We start from the raw sequence: 17448 nt of genomic DNA on the forward strand, positions 1-17448 counted from the left end.
TGCAAATAACAATAAGAGCATATCTCAAGAATATAGGAAAAGCCTATTTAGATTCAGGGTTGGACCTTCTTGGACGTGGACACATTTTTTCAATTTGTCCCCTTGCCGCCCTTACGGATAAGGACGGCAAGGGGCTAAACCACAAAAATGCTCAACCGCCGCCAATGGCCATCCTTGATGGTCCTCCCGCCGTCTGCCACGTTATCTTTCCATCCTCTAGGAGGGCGACGGGAGGTTAGATTTGTAAATTTTGGAAATGAAAATTTAGTTTTACAAATTATTTATTAAATAAATTTAAAAATTAAAAATTCCTTCACTGTGACGTACGCATTTGCCACCACTTCTCCCGGCCTGCTCCACGATTCGCCCTGGACCTGCCTTTGAGTCGCCAAGTGAGGTGCATCCTGCTGCCCACGTGGACCAAGTCTGAGCCAGCCATCCTGCAAGTAGAAGTGGATATGGAGCCAGCTTGGTTTGGCTCGCTCTAGCTCGATAGCATATATTGAGCTAGCTAGCTCGGCTCGGCTCGACAATTAACTCGATCGAACTAGCTCGTTTAGCCAGGACGGCCGGACGAGCGAATTGAAGGGATGTCTAGATGGGGCGGCAGCGCGGCGCCTCAGCGGCGACCGTGAGGGATTTCTGGGGCGGCAACGCAGCGAGGATGAGCGTTGACGCTGAGTGTATGCAGCGAGCCGGCGACGACGAGGTGGCGAAGGGATGGGGCTTGCTGCTTGCGTCGGCGTGCGGCGGCCGGCAAGTGTGTGTTCTTGGCTGTTGCTTGCCTGCTTGCTGCTTGTTGCGAGTTGCGGCGTCGCCGGCCTGTGAGCTTGCTGCTTGCGGCGGTGTTGCCTGCTTCTTCCTGCTTGGTTGCTGCATGGTTGCTGGCAGCTTGCTTCTTGCAATCTTGTGGCAACCAGTCAAGAGACTCAAGTCATTAGGGATCTTAGGGTTTGGAGTATGGATTTTTGTTTGGCCATAATGGAAATTTGTTGGTTGGGCCTCCCGAATTTTCTCTGGTTTATTGAGTCCATGAGCAGCCTGCGAGCTAGCTCAAGCTAGCTCGTTATAGCTAACGAGCTAGACCCTCAGCTTAGCTCGTTGCCATTTATCAACGAGCCGATAGTGCCGAGCCGAGCCGAGCCCATCACGATTCAAGCGAAGCTATCAGTTTTCTGTTCACCCTGCATACAAGCTAACACAACCCATAGCATGCATGTCTGAACAGTTGACTGGTCAACTCTCCTATGCACATACATGCATGTAGCCAAGCACATGTGCTCCTCCTCTTCTTCGATTTTCTTTGTGAATTATTTCTTAGGGTGATGTCTGTCCATCATGTATCATCGTGACCAGAAACCTCAACTCGTCTTGAGTTTAGTCCTATCCTGCCGTTGGCCCAGATTAACCTTCAACTCTCTACAAAATAGAGTACAAAAATAATTACAATTCAAATCACACACTTTAAGTTCACCAATTTTCTATCACAAAATAAACCAAAACACCCTTTGTTCCTTCAAATATATTAAATCACGTTGTCAATTTTACAATTATTACCGAATTTCGAAAATGGATTTATCGAATTGTATAGATAATTTTTGGCGGGCATATCCTTAGCTAAAATCCTTGATTCTCCATTGTCTGCTTGTGTTGAAAAAGAAACATGAAAATGGGCAAAAGAAGAAAATTAAAGGAAAGGTATCAAGGTGCTAAAAAGGGGAAAAGGCAAAAACCCACTACAAAAGAGAAAAACAAAAACAGCCATACGAGCATGTGCTGTTACTGAAATTGAAACCTGGAAGCATCCATAAAATATCCAAGCATAACAACACCCTGGCGTGATATTTGTTAATGAGTTTTTAGTCAAGGCTTATTTCTCCACGGCAGTGATTTACGGGCGCTACTCCTCAATCCAGCATAACTATATTATAATCAGTGTGCCCCTCTATTTACAGGGACAACCTAAGACAGAGTCAGAGTCAAAGCCTATTTCTATCCTGCACATATTACAATTTCAAATCCTATTTTCTAACTAACTTTCTACACATATTTTAATTTCTACACAAACAACAGGACATATAATATATATATTTACATTATTAATTATTAATAATAGGGCTCCGAGTGGTTGTAGCACTCATGGACACACTTTTATAGGTAACAACCAGAAAGGACACGCGATGTTGCCGCGCCAGCTAGCACTATAAAGACTAATGTTTACTTGAAGAACAGACAGGTCTATGCGTACCTGCAAAAATATGATCATTGAGTTGATACATTTATATTAATGAACTAAAATACGTAGACATATTATATATTACTAAGTACAGAAATACACATATATATGTTTAGGATATTAAATTACGACCGGCAAGGGGATTGGTTCAGAACCAATAAAGGTTGCACAAAAAGTACTTATACTCTAGTAAACAGTAGCAGCATGAGCTTGTTACCCAGAAGGCAGCAATCTCCGTTGCATTGAGGCTCCTTTAGTTTCAAAAACATCACATTAAATATTTGGACACCTAAATAAAGTATTAAATATACATGAATATTAAAACTAATTACATAGTTATAGGGAAAATCATGAGACGAATCTTTTGAGTCTATTTAGGACATGATTAGCTATAAGTACTACAATAACCAACATGTACTAATGACGGATTAATTAGACTCAAAAAGATTCGTCTCGCGGTTTCCAGGCAGAATCTGAAATTTGTTTTTTCATTCATGTCCAAAAACTCCTTCTGACATCTAGTTAAATGTTCGACGGGACCCTTTTGCCAAAAATTTTTAGTAACTAAACGATACCTTAGCATCTATACAAAATCACATGGTAATGCAAAGTCACAAACTACGAAACTGCCAAACACGAAGAAGAGATCTTCTATAAAAGAATTTCTAGGGAAATGAAAGATAGCATCCTACTTTTGCTTTCTGATAATAGAGATATTTCATTGTTATGTTTTATATTATACTTTTGTCAAGATGTAATGCAACAATAGTACCAGTTAGCAGTTACAAACTTAGCACCAATTTTTTACAGTAAATTATTAATAGAATTGAATATGCGTAATTCTTAAACAAAAAATAATATATCTTAACAAATGCACGTGCATAATTGTTAACCAGTTAGAGCAGGTTCTGTAGTATAGTCAACTTGTATAGCTGTAATTCATCTATAATCAATCTAATAGCCAATTTATATAATAGCTAACTACAAAACATATATTCTTCTCTCTCCTCTCTTATCTTCTTAAAATATGTTTGTAGATAACTTATAGTCTATTATTGTACCTTCTCTTGGTGGAGATGCATAGTCAGAAGGAAAAATCTTATAGTTCTAACCAGTTTCAAGTGGGCACCTTCGATATACAGTCTTCAACAGATCAATCATTATTTCTGGAACATCTGGTTCCTTTTTTTTGCTGTCGGACGAAGCGCCCTTTCATCTCCCTTTTTTGGGAATTTCTGGTTACGATTTTTTTTTAGGCAGAGGTGGAGACGTCGTAAATCCCTTCCTGAGGCTATCTGCAAAGACACATGCATGGATAGTTGTTTTCCTTTGTCTAGGGAAATGCATGTGGATTTTTTTTTACATTTTTACTGGTAGATAACAATACGGTGTTTCATCATTTCGCGAAGGACCGGTAGGGACACGCTACCGGCAGCAACAGTGACGAGAAGGACACATGCATGGGTGTTTTTCTCGAGCGTTGTCTATGGAACTGATGCAAATTTCTTTTTTTTTTCTTTTTACCGTTTTACTGGCAGAGAACAAGGCGTCGTTCCATTTCCCGGACTATCGCTAGGGACACGTGGACGTGTTTTTGGCCGTTAGATTCGTCTGAATTTCGTGTATTAGAGATTGGGCTCACCCACTCTGTATAGGTTAATAATCTATTTGATCAGCCATGTCCATGGGAATAGGTGGACGTAATTGTGATTCATCTACCTGACTCATGTTCGGAAAGTGTTGCAAAAGGCACAAATGGGTAACCCGAGTGCTCAAGAACAAGAGCGACTTGGGCTGCGGCAGGCAAAGCCACTGATAATCTCATATTTCCTCGTTTTTCATGTGCGCCTTTCTGAACTGCTTAGCGGTGTATTTTTAAAAAATTGCTTTAAAAAATCATATTGATCTATTTTAATTTTTTATAATTAACAATTAATTAATCATATACTAATTTATTATTAAGTTTTTCGTGCCAGATAACTACCCTCGTCCTACCTAATGCCGAGCGCAGCCTTTGTCTGGTGGTACCTAGTACCTACTGCAATGGCCTCAAGTCCAGTTAAGCGAATAGTTCTAGGAAACAATAAATCAAGAATGGCTCTATTGAGTTGTTACAGTGCTTCTCACAAAAATGATTTAGATACAAGTTCTTGCTGGCAATTAAAAGAGTACATACTTAGTGAAATGAAAATATTTACAAACAAAAGGATTGCAGAATAACCAAGGCTCTAGTTGAAGCTTGCGTGTTCATATTTCGCGCGACTTGCTGAGTATGTAAACAGTCAGTCACCCTGGCTCCAAGCCTCCGACAGAACATGTGTGAATATCATATGAGACTATAAACAAATACATTGTATAATCACAAATAAAACTCCATGCAGAATAAACTTGCATTGTTGAAAATATATTCTTCAGGCCGTGCTGTAATTAGATAAATAATGAACTACCAGCAGGCAGAGTTACAAGACCAGCAATATAGGGAAAAAAAGTAGACCTTAGCAGGTTTACATAAGCTGGCATGTTAATCTGATAGCGTAAGCAGAAATGGAAACTTGGCTAGCATACAAAGGGCACATTCTTGAAAGCATTGCTGTTCCACAAAATCTCTATGCTTGCCACCTTTTACTCCTGCAGACAAAATTATTGAATTAGGCCGGGCTACTAGAAGAAAAAAAAACGATTATTCCCCTTGACAAAAATAGTACCATCGCTTGACTCCCATTTGGAATTAGCACTTGTATATGGTTCAAAGATATTCTGGCAAAATATATATATACATATATATTATGTAATAATATGTGCATACATACGTGTATCATGTGATTGTATAGTGTGTGAATATGTTTTCACATGCTGTGCAATTTTTTTTTGTTGAGAATTTTAATGTGATGCATCTGAAAATCCAAAAGAGGGTGTGGCTCAATTGTTAAACAATTGCACATCCAATTTTTGTATGCAACCGAAATGTAACAACAATGGACTTCTCAAGTCAGAGCATCTCACAAGTTTATCTATGGAATTCTGAAGTCAAAGTAGGATGGGGAGGAATGAAAATCAATGGTAAAGCATACTATCAAGCTTGGTAAGGAACTTGATGGGTGAACTAAAGTGTTTTGGCACTATGTTGCCTAAATATATCATAAAAGCATGAACATCATATTGACTAGTTTTACTACTGTTATATTTTCTCCCTGTATGTCGTTAGATTACTCAAATAAAAGGAATGCAATAATTTGTAAAATATTGCAGTCCAGAAACACAGGATAACAGGAACATCGACGCAGTAAAAATTTCTGGCGAATACCATTTATTCTACCAAATTCTAGTGTACAGAACTTCCATAAAAACTTTGGCAAAAAAAAAGGAATACAGAGCCTATATAGGAAAGTACAATTGGTATGGTGTGCTGTCATGAGTTTGTGACCCCATTCACCAGTGCTTAATTTCTAGGTTTCGCAATTAAATATGGTCAGGTACATCCCTAATTATTTCAGACGTTTCAGACAAGCAAAATAGCTTTGTTTTAACTTCAATGCTTTGTCCTAACGACAAACATTAATGACCGGAGGGAGTAATATTGTCATTGACTCTTGGTTGACTCATAATTTCCCTTTCTGCTGTCAAAATAATGTTGTTTGATTCATTTGGCCCAAGAAGATGACAGGGCAACCAAAATTTAGGATGATCTAATTAGCATTGCACAAAGCAAAATAATTGAGGTAACTACGAAACAGATACCTCATCATCGTCGTCGTCATCTTCCTTCTTAAGGCGAGTAGTTCCGCCCTCTCTGCTTATAGGTATTTTCATGTGCCCAAAAGGAGTGTTCACATCAATGTGCCCCTTTATGGTGTAACCAGTTCCCCTTCCCCTTATCATATCCCACATAGCAGAACCAAAATCCTTGGGTCTGAAGCTGATTGGTAAGTTCATGGTTGTTACTTCCTGCTTCTTAATATTTGTAGTTTCTTTGAGCTCAGCAGATGCAATGCTCACATTTGAGAGCCACACTTCATAATCCATAGAGTTCAGCCCCAAGTCGAAGTCGTTTTTGTTGTCAAGATTCAGATGGAGAGTCGCGGTTGCTTCGTCGAAGGAGAACTTCTCAAACTTGATCTTGCTTACATCAACCTCTGGTCTGTAAGGCACTGGGATCTCACCATTCTTCTCCAGAGGTATAGAGATCCTTCCGATTACCGGGATATCTATGTGCATCACAACTCTGACCTTGTATGGAATGATGCTTCCAGGCTTGATATCCCCATATGTGCTCTTGATGTCATCATAGATGAGTAGCAGAGGGATTTTCACAGTCTCTGAGCCATGAGCGTTTATGGTTCCAGCATCAGGGATTGTGCCAGAGATGAGCTTTCTCCCTTCGCTTTCGATCAAGTATTCGATGTCGACGAGAGGGATCGGCACGGGGTTCGGGTTCGAGATGAGGATATCAACAATGAGCTCCACCTTCTCAAGGCTGATTTGAGGTATGTGGATCCCAGTAACATCAGCTGTAGGCTTTCCAAAGCCTACTGCATCTTCAATCTTTTCACCAATGTCTTGAATGAAATCCTTAACCCTGTCTAGGAAACCTCCCTTCTCTCCATCATCTTGCCCATCATGGTCCTTGTCAGCTTTCCTTTCAGTCACTTTTGGGCTATCTGAGGATGACATGCTGTAATACAAATCGAAAGAATTAAGAGATATCAGATTCCACAAACAATATCCTTGCGAAAATATTCGGAACTGAATATGCATGACAACATTGACAAGAGCCCAATGACAGAATATTAAATACACTAGCAAGATATTATCAGGAAAAAGAATACATCAAGAAGATTACATAATAAGAACAGAAACTGGTCAAAAGATATACAAAAGTTACTGTGCTGTTTCATGAAACGACCCAATGGTGATAATCTGAAAGAGATCGTGTAACCCTCAGCTAGCACCAGATGTTCAACCTGGACATTCTGCTCTTTCGAATACACGGCAGTCAACGATCGAGGATATATGATCATGGATTCAAGCATACAGGTGTCCCCATCTTAATTTGGTCACATCTCCAATAGAATGCTAATACTTTACTCTCTAAAATCTTGTATTAGATCCATTCAAAAAATATTGGACACAAAAATTACACACCCCTCCAAACGAAACCCAAAACTGAATAATCTGTATTGGGAACACATATTGGAAACCTGTTGAAGACATGTTTTCTAGCATAATTTCCCAAATTGAATTTGGGATCGAGATGCTCAAGGACATACGTACGTAAGAAGAGGCGCACACAAATGGTAGGCAACAAAATTTTTCTGTGAGGAGAGGTGAATTAGTGGACAGTAATTATGATCACAAAAATTAATTTAATTAAACGGATCGTATAAATTGGTTATATTCTCCCTGTTCTTGAATTTTCCTTTTCTTTTACCGTTCTTGAAACAACAAACGAAACAAATCCACATTCCACCCTATGATTTCAGTCAAACCACCAAACGAGAGAAAAAAAAAACTAAAGGAAGCAAAGAACGGAAAGTGATGATCTGGGCGGTGGGGGGAATTGGGCAGAGGAATGAAGAGATCGGAGGCAGCCGAGACAAGAAAGAAGAATCCCCTCCCCCAGATCATGAGAAGATCGAACACGATCAGCGGGCACTGATCTGATCTGATCGATCGTCGGAGGTTACCTGGTGCGTGGACGTAGGGAGGGAGAAGGATCGACGATGGAAGCAACGGCGTGCTCGATCGCGAGGAGAATAGGGAGGAGGACGGACAGGCGTCAGGCCGGCGTTGGAATTGGAATGGAGCGCGCGACGCGATCAGCGGCGGCTTTTAATCCAAGCATCGCATGCCGGGGCTTTGGGCATAGTACCACCCGAACAAATGAGATGATGCGGAGAAAAGAGAAGCAAGGAGAGAAAAATAGTTATCATGTATCACAGTAGCTAAGAGTCGACTCTTCGAAAAATTATTGCATGGGATAGATTAAAAGAAAAAATAATAATAAAAATATATTTTGTAGTATTAATAAAAAAATCATATCCGATTCAACTTTTGTACATACACTTATAAAATGAGTTAGTGTTGATTACGTGGATGAGAGAACAGTCAACAGTATAGGCTCTATGTTTGAATATGTCCTTATCCAAGTCGATCTCCGCCGGTAGCCTCCGGTAGTATTGGAACCCAAAATATCTGGGGAAAAACTATAGTTAAAAATTTATTTACGTCGCTTAACCACAAAATTAGATATGGAACATCTTATAGCTTCTTGAATCAATACAAACTAAGCCCTTTTAATAATATTGAAAGCGGTTTTGGCTCATGTGACGTCTATGTGGCTTGTTTCATAGTTTATAAAATATATGGCGCTCACGTTGTACCGAAAGACAAACAAACAAATAAAAATAAAACAACCACGTGGGGTCCATTCGTTAGTCACACAAAAGATACGAATTTCATTCTACACAATTGTTAGTGTGCCCTACTCCCTCGACCTCATGCGCCTCGCGTTTTCTTCTCCGCTATATCCCATATTTACTCCCCACCCAAACAGGAGTTTGAGCTTGAGCACTGATGGACGGCGGCATGCAAGAAGATGGTTAAGAGATGATGGACAATAGATATTGCGATGCGACGACCTTAGTGTGAGAGGAGTGATAGGGTGGAGGGGATGGGACCTACTCATGAAGTCATGATGGGTCCAACTATGTACATTTATGTTTTTCGTGCAATTGCTACATGTACAATGTATATTTGTTTTAGTTTTCATTATTTATTTTTGTTTTTAGTGGCACACAAGCAGCACATCAATATTATATACACAATGCCAAACAAGTCACGTTCACACTTGTTATAGAAGTTTGAAGACGTTCTATACTTAACTAGCAAAATACCCATGCTTCGCTACGGGCAAAAATTATTTTATAAAATTCTATTAAAATACATGTCATATATAAATAAAACTTAACTTACATAATAATCATTTATATTTTTATGAATAGATTTATTATTAAATATATTTTAATTATAACTTACATTTTTTTCATATTTGCGCATAATTTTAAATGATTAAACTCGTGTCAAAAGGTCAACAACAGTATTTATAAAAATACAGAGGAAGTATTAACCTGTCCTCAAAATGTTATCACCAAGCTAAGTACCACAAATAATATATCTAACAATAAATAGGCGACACATCGAGCAAGGTTTAATTAATTAATTTATTAATAATGAAATAATAATGAAATACTCATATATCTATCGAGACGTATCGAGACGTACATGAGTTAAAAAATATATGGTCCACGACCTACATTGTACATTGCCATGAAAAAAAGGATTGTCCCACACATGACTATTACGACCACTACCAACACCACCTATTCCAATATATTGGATTAAATATCCTTCGGATCTCACGTGACAGGTCCCGTTGTCGTCTCTAACTATTATCTCATCCTTTATAGTCTAAACCAATACAAACACCCACGTTGGCTCTTGGCCAGATTGATGGTGAACCCATGAGTCGGTTTATACGACAAGGCAAAAACACTATTGAACTTTTATAACAGTAGATTTTTTATAATTTTTATGATAGTAGAGATTTAGATTATACAACAATCAAAACAATCTATCTTAAAATCATAACAGTAATGATTTAATTTGAGAATTTTTGTAGGTGTCAAAATTCATCAATTTTTATAACAGTAGAGATTTAGATATTATTTTATAATAATATAGATTTGGATTATAGAACAATCAAAATAATCTACCCTAAATCACAATAATAATTTAATTTAAGAATTTATCTTGGTCTCAAAATTTTGGTGTTAAAATTATAATCTATTGTGTGATATATTTAATAATAAAAGTATAATAAACAATACTTTAATAATTAATTTATAGTTGACTAGATGCATACTAAAGTGAGTCAACTTTTTTTAAGATATTATTATCGTTGTAAACTACTGCTACGGCCATGTAAGTACGCTCTCCAAATTCTTAACGATATATTTAAAAAAGTTATAAGAAAGTTGTTTTAAAATTTCAAATTTTTATATTTTTATAGTTAATAATTAATTAATCATATACTAATCTTTTTCACGTCTACCTGCCGAACATGGCCTACACATGCGGCCTGAAGCAAATGAGTGATCCTGTGAGAGCCAGTCGAAAAGAGATTCAGGATGGGCTTTTTCCAGGCCGAGTGGGCCGGGCCTCTATTTTCTCTCCTACTCCCGTCTTTTTCTCCGACGAAAATGAAATTATCTACTTATTACTTTTCGTAGGAAAACAAACCGTTTAAGAGAACCGATTAACCCAGAGTTGTTATCTCTCACGCTCACGCCGCCTCCCCTCTTCCTTCTCTCCTCCCCTACCTCGCTCGCTCGCTCGCCGCCGCCGCCGCCGTTGGGGGACGACGACTCCGCAGAACAAGCCCCAGCCCGGCCCCCCGATGATGCCACCACGCCGCTAGGTGCGTGTCCCTCCGTCTCTCTCGATTCACGCCGTACCAAGCATCTATCGTCGTGGGTGTTCCTCTTTTAGGGCCTCTCAGCGTTCGTCCGTTGGCGATCGCGGCCTGCCGGCGAGCTCGGTCTGGTTACGCCCTTTTCGCTGTTCGCTGTTCGTGGCGTTTCATTGGTGCGGTGTGATTTAGGTTAGATGAATCCGGTGCGATAATATATGTGTATTTCTTCTGCTAGATTAGATGCTTTCTTAGTTCGTTGGGTGTCTTGCGTGCATCCTATGCGTAATCCAGAGCCGATTCTAGCTCTCTTCTTGGATTAATCTTTGTCAGGCCTTCTCAAGAAAGTGGGTCAATTACTTGTTGCCTCAAATATTGTCACTTTCCAAATTTTACAATTTTCTGTATTAGGTGCTTCCTGTTTAGACACCTGAGGAGCTGCATAAAATTCGTGGAATGCGCGGAAATTTTGTGTACAGCTGAGCCCTTTTTTTTTTGTTCTGAATAAATTGGTTGCAATTTGGTGGTTCACTAGAGAAACTGTCTTTCAGCACGTATTGATTGATTGTTTCCTCTTTTGCTGATTTCCTTTTTCAGTATCTTCTGTGCTATTCACTTATGACAATGGAGACCTCGCGGGAGGTTTTCAAGTATCACCCTTTGCCTACACCTGGAGTGGAAAATAATCTCAAGGATGAGATTCAGTCGAAGGTTTTGGGCACGATAGGGAATGTGATGAACTCACTAGACCCAAAGTCATTTCCGCAGCATGTAGAAGGGGCACTCGGAACAGCTGGGAACATTATCAATTCCTTTGAGTCAAAATTGGCTGAGCACAAGCCATTTGATTTTGGTGGCAAAACTGATTTTTATGGTTATGACTATGCTGACGATGGTTGGGGATCTGCACCCTTGAAGCTAGAAAAGCCAATAAACCTTAGCAATCTGCTGGGTGGTTTAATTGCAATCTTTAATCGTGGTGGCAAAAAGTCTGAAATTCAACCACCAATGGACAGTAAGTCTAGTGTCGCGTTCTTAGGATCAAATAGCAATGGAGAAACATTCTTGCACTCCTCAGTCTATTTGCCAAGTGCTCCACCATTGCTGGACGAAGAAGCATTGAATTACAATGTATATCGGGTTGTCATAGAGGCAGAGCCACCAGAGTGGATGCCTGATAGTTATGCTAACTCGTGCATGCAATGTGCTGCTCCTTTTACTGTTGTTACTCGTGGAAGGCACCATTGCAGATTTTGTGGAGGGATATTCTGTAGGACATGCTCAAAAGGCAGATGCCTGTTGCCAGCCAAGTTCCGTGAGCGGGATCCGCAAAGGGTTTGTGATGCCTGTTATGATAGGCTTGATCCACTGCAGAACTTATTTATTAATTCCATTAGCAACGCCACACAGACTGCAAAGCATGATGTTTTCGATTGGACTAGCACAAGGGGGTGGTTGAATTTGCCTATTGGATTAACAATGGAACATGAGATTTACAAGGCCGCAAATTCCGTGAGGAGCTATATCAAGGTTACAGAATACACATTGTTTTTTCTTATCCTCTTATTACATGTTCAATCACAATATTTAGGTTCCCCAACTGATAAACTAGAAATTTTTAATGCAGATCGCAAGAATAAACCCTGAAAGGTCTATTCCTCATGCTGTCCTTAGTGGAGCAAGTGGGCTTGCTATCCTGACAGTTGTAAAAGCTGGTGCACTTGTTACTTATAAACTTGGAACTGGCCTTGTAGTTGCTCGAAAATCAGATGGATCATGGTCACCACCATCAGCTATCATTTCAGCTGGTTTAGGATGGGGAGCACAGGTAGTAACTCATTGCTATTTTCTTCTCTATCTTTGATATGAGCAAATTGTAGTCCATTGATTCATGAATTGCAGACTTTCCGGTATACATTATATATATAGTACAACTTTCTTGTGTAAAAATGATCGCATATATCGCTCAATAGTTCAATGATGTCATGGAGCCCATTTTGTTAGATGCAATCATGCAGTTTAATGTTTTTTTTGTCTTTCCTTGTGTGAAACAATACTGTTTCATGGTTTTCAAATAAATGAAAGGACACTATATTAACACCTGAGTGAGAGCTCGTAAGATTTAAGTGCTTGTTGTAACACTAATTTCGTCTTTAGGTATAAGTCACTTGTTTTTCCAGAGGCTATATAAGTTATAGGTTTTTTTTTATAGAAACATCAAGGGGAAACTGCTTCCTTTTGTTGCAAATGTTGTTTAATTTTTGGTGTTGACAAATGAAATTATGTTTATGTTGACTTGATATCTGAAAATATATTATTATTTAACTCATAATTCATGAAGTTTGCTAGTAATTTAGTTCTTGCATGTTGTATTCTTATGATTGATCATACAGGTTGGTGGTGAACTGATGGATTTCGTCATAGTGCTTAGCGATCTGGAAGCTGTCAGGACTTTTAGCAGCCGGATGCACTTTTCATTTGGGGCAGGTTTAAGTGCTGCAGCAGGACCTGTTGGTAGAGTATTAGAGGCTGACTTGAGAGCTGGTGATAAAGGCTCAGGTGTCTGTTATACATATAGCTGCAGCAAAGGTAATCTTCCATCTGATTGTAGGTCTGCTCCTATGGTTCCCTTGTTGTTCTCTTTGTTTCTATTACACGGTATACATTCACAGGAAGAAAATATATTGTATCACATGCTTTGTAGTGAGTTGCTTGGATATCAGGTCCTCTATTTTACAAGAAAAAGACAAACACTGTTTGCAAATGAAAAACAATTTGTGAATATTTTTGTATACGTGTTCTTACCGATCTAAAAGCAAAGACAGAAAAATAAAATATGAGAAAAAAACCCCAAATCAACTTTAAATTTGAAAATTCAAATTGGCTTATAAGCATAAGCAAAAGAGAAAAGATGACGCCTCTAAGTTTTAGTTAATAGTGAACAAACAGAAATTTCAGTCTAAAAATCATGCTGGAGGATAACTTCAACAAAATGTGTTTTTTCATCGCAAAAACTTGTTTTGTGATGCAGTGAATGATGACTGTTATTAGCTATCTCGTAATTCGAGATAGATTGATGGATTGCGGATTATCTGATTTAATGATTGATATTTGAGGGTATAAACAAATGAATTGACTTCCACATTGTTGAACCAAAATCTAGAATAAAAGAATAGTAATTAAAAAATCTCAAATCAGCATATATTCTGATGTCTAAAGGGGAGATCAGATGTGAACACAGGTATTTGACATGCTTACTGACAATTATTTGATGAAATATATCCGAAATAAACTGAAGAATTTGAAAAATCAATCATCACTGGGTGTTCATGTTCTTAATTTTGCATAATGACCATGCGTGGATATGTGGCTACAACTAATTTTTGTGTGCACGATTCTGCAGGCGCATTCGTTGGTGTTTCGTTGGAAGGAAACTTGGTTGCCACCCGGAGGGATGCAAATCTGCGATTCTATGGAGACCCGTATCTGACAACCAGCGATATCCTTATGGGGGATATGCCGAGACCAAATGCTGCCAAGTTTCTGTACACAGCGTTGGATGACCTGTACTCTGCGCTTAGGCCTTAGGACGATCTAAATCTCAATTGTACAGATTTGCTATGGTTGGTTCTGGCTGTAGGTAGGCTTATTGATTCTCAAAATGCTTGCCATTTTAGCTTTTATAGGGGCCCAATTTTACCTGTAAATACTTTAATTTTATTATTTTTAGTGTTGCTTAGATTCACATAGATGTTAATGAGTTTATACGTATGTACAAATCATATATATTAATCTATAGATGAACATAGACAGAATCAGAAAATTCTTACTCTATGGAATGGAGGGGAACGATACTAGTAGTTATGATACGTAAGCATGTGCAAATGTTAGCATGAAATCTGTGGTGTCCTCACTCACGCTGTAGCGGTCAATGAGGATTCAGACAGAGGAGCACTAAATAGGAAAACTGACGTTTGCGTTGATTGTGTTGAAACCAAACAGCATCGAGTTGTAGTAGCAGTATGGGGTAAAGACTCCGAACTGGAATTTTGACCATTTTAAAAAATATTTTATAAATAAACCTTAAAAAAACTTATGAGTGAACCTTTTTGACCAAGCCGTCGTTATTGTATAGGACCACGCCAACATCATTGGAGACATCCTTTAAGTCGTTGTGTTATGCTCATATGGCTGGAGAACGGCACTATCATGGGTGCCATCCTAGGTCAAAAAGATCTATTCGTTCAATGCGCTAATGACGTTGATGCGGTCAAAAAGATTTATTCGTTCAATAAGTTTTTTAGGGGTTTATTAAAAAATAAGTTTTCAAAAAAGACTAAACTATCAGAATTGCATGACTCCGAACGAGCTCTAGTTCTACTTCTTATTGTTACAACAATGGCCTGGTCTCGTGGAGGAAGAGGCTGGGTTTGAGATTTTCTATACGGTGTTTACATGACACTTCGAGCACATAGAGATTGCATGGTATTTTATGGTCATTTAAATATAAGAAAAGCTAAAAACAGTGGGCCATATGTCAGGGACCACCAAGCTCTCTTTTCTCCTCTCTCCTTCTAGCCGGCAAGACATCTTGAGGCAGTGGCGGTGGGGTGGAGCTGTGGAGGTAGAGGATAGGGAGCAGAGTGGTGATGGCTCGACCTCTATGCACTTTTCACGCTCACCGCTGTGTCCACGTGACCTCTCCCAAGATCAAGCAGACAAAGGGGGAGGGCAAGTTGATGGCGGCAAGGCAGGAGTGGAAGAAGATAGAGGCCGGTGGCATCTATGGGTGTGGCCTTGAGCATCGAGGGGAATGAGGTTGACACCATGCACCAACAGGGTTGAAGTCACTTATCATCACTACGACCCCTCGAAGCTCATCACCTCCAATACCATGATCCAAGCCATTTAACGGTTGGAGGCTTAGAATAGGGAAGTGAGCTGCAGGCGCATCGAGCGAGGGAATCAAGGTTAGATGATGACAAAGCTTGAGGTAGGCTACCATGTCCATGGTTGTGCACGTGTGGCATGGAGCCATCAAAGTCAAGCGTGGCAAAGATCGTGAGGAGGCCGTCTTAGAGGCCACATGGAGAGATCATGGTGGTAATGGTGGGGTGTGATAGTAAACAAACATCAGCAAAACAAAATTTGTTATCGAGGATGCATCACATGGGGTTAACTATTCCGAGGTTCATTAGTGTCGATGAGTTCTGACTAACCATCGGAGGAAGCATGGCGGTGGAACATGGAATATTTGATAGATGCCACCATATTTGGCAAGGAAAATTCCTCGGTTACTATCATCCTCTTTTCTGCAAGCCACCTGAGAGGACAATTCATTCCCCCTTGCAGATAGCGAGTTGCCGCACTGTCACCAGAGCTTGTCTCAGCCACCACTGCAATCCCTTCCCACAGACAAGCTAAAAAGCTCCAGCATGACATGGCTTGATGATCGATGTGTCACCCTTGGTAGCATCGAGCTCAAGCTAGCTTGATGGAGCTAGCTTGTCACCACCATCACTCTCCCTTCTAAAAAAAAGAGCGCGCGAGTTCAAGCTAGCACAAAGCCACTCCTTGCTCCTCGGCAGTCTCTTGCTCACCTTCCTTCATCGTGTCTCTAGCAGAATGATAGAACCTCACTATGCTGACCACATCCTCCCCTTTACATGCCCAGTTCCTCCCATGAGCATGACCTTAGATTGATGCGTCAGAGATAGTGTCATGCCCCAATCTAGTATTGTCATACAACAGCACCAAACAGGGCATGTCACAGGAGAATGGCACAAACCATCTCGCATGAAGCCGTAACACCAATACTAGTCCCAGGACACAATGATGGTATCAATAGTAACAATTAGGAAACATTGTAATCCTTACTTTACATAATAGACCATAGACCTTAACTTACCCTATATTGCAGTGTCGGGGATACCCGAGATAGAAACTAGTAGGACAAAAGTAGTAGCAGGGGAACCAACGAGCTAAGGGCAGCACCACATGCAATGGATGAGAACTAGGATGAAACCCTAAGCTTTGCTTCAACTTAAACTTCTTGGTGGAGGGGCTAAAATAGAGAGCTAGGGTGAGTATTAGTATACTTAGCAAGCCAAAAGGAACTTAAGTGATTATTTCAAGCCTCAAGGAAGGCTGGTTGTTTTATTTTAAAGTTTTCAAAGCATCTAAGTGTGTACTTCTCTGCAACTAGAGCGACAAGGTCTCAACTAATTAGTCGGAGTGGAACTATGAGTCAATATTTATTTTTCTTTCCGAAAGTTTTGCCCAACTCTCCACAAGTTGGCCTCAAGATTGGCTCCATGAGCCCAACAACTTTCGTTGGACTCCTCGATTTTGATTATTCTCGACAACCGCTTTTTATCTTAACTCACTAGTTTCCCAAACCACAACGCACATTTCACCAAGCATGGTAAAAATAGAGAACTACGCTAAGAATCACCGTGCATCCAGCCATGAACATGGGCACGACTATTTGAGACTGTTTATTAATCTCAATAGAGGGCGTGCACTTTAGCCACAACACGATGCAACTTACTCTAAACACCAATACATGTGGATCCAACACAATTGGTGACTTGGAGGTTTTCATGACAAGGTATTTCCCAAACCAAAATAGGGTCACCTCTTTCCAATAAGAGAGTTCCTTTGAACGATCACAAGTTAGATCCTCAACCATGCTGTACCAGGAAGGTCGAGATGCATCCCCATCCTCTCTAAATGAATCCATTAC

General features: G+C 39.8%; 2 protein-coding genes across 4 annotated transcripts; one reads left to right on the forward strand and one right to left on the reverse strand.

The window, feature by feature from the left end:
* Nucleotides 1–4319: 4319 nt before the first annotated feature.
* Nucleotides 4320–8116, reverse strand: LOC102704260 (desiccation-related protein At2g46140-like). Of its 2 annotated transcripts, XM_006657539.3 has the most exons (3): nt 7921–8106; nt 5975–6908; nt 4320–4864 (listed from the first exon to the last, which is right to left on the reverse strand). In XM_006657539.3, exons 2-3 carry the CDS (start codon nt 6905–6907, stop codon nt 4859–4861), a joined length of 939 nt encoding a protein of 312 aa, XP_006657602.1. In that variant the 5' UTR covers nt 6908; nt 7921–8106; the 3' UTR covers nt 4320–4858. The 2 variants fall into 2 exon arrangements, with proteins under 2 accessions (XP_006657602.1, XP_015694485.1); XM_015838999.2 differs by lacking the exon at nt 4320–4864 and having other exon boundaries at nt 5540–6908; nt 7921–8116.
* A 2459-nt stretch (nt 8117–10575) lies between these two features.
* Nucleotides 10576–14549, forward strand: LOC102703983. Of its 2 annotated transcripts, none has more exons than XM_006657538.2 (5): nt 10576–10712; nt 11301–12233; nt 12331–12531; nt 13097–13292; nt 14107–14549. In XM_006657538.2, the coding sequence occupies exons 2-5, from the start codon at nt 11322–11324 to the stop codon at nt 14289–14291; spliced, it is 1494 nt and encodes a 497-aa protein (XP_006657601.1). In that variant the 5' UTR covers nt 10576–10712; nt 11301–11321; the 3' UTR covers nt 14292–14549. The 2 variants fall into 2 exon arrangements, with proteins under 2 accessions (XP_006657601.1, XP_040382405.1); XM_040526471.1 differs by lacking the exon at nt 10576–10712 and adding an exon at nt 11159–11176.
* The last annotated feature ends 2899 nt before the right edge of the window (nt 14550–17448 follow it).

Source organism: Oryza brachyantha, chromosome 7 (assembly GCF_000231095.2).
Source record: "Oryza brachyantha chromosome 7, ObraRS2, whole genome shotgun sequence".
Taxonomy (NCBI): Eukaryota; Viridiplantae; Streptophyta; class Magnoliopsida; order Poales; family Poaceae; genus Oryza; species Oryza brachyantha.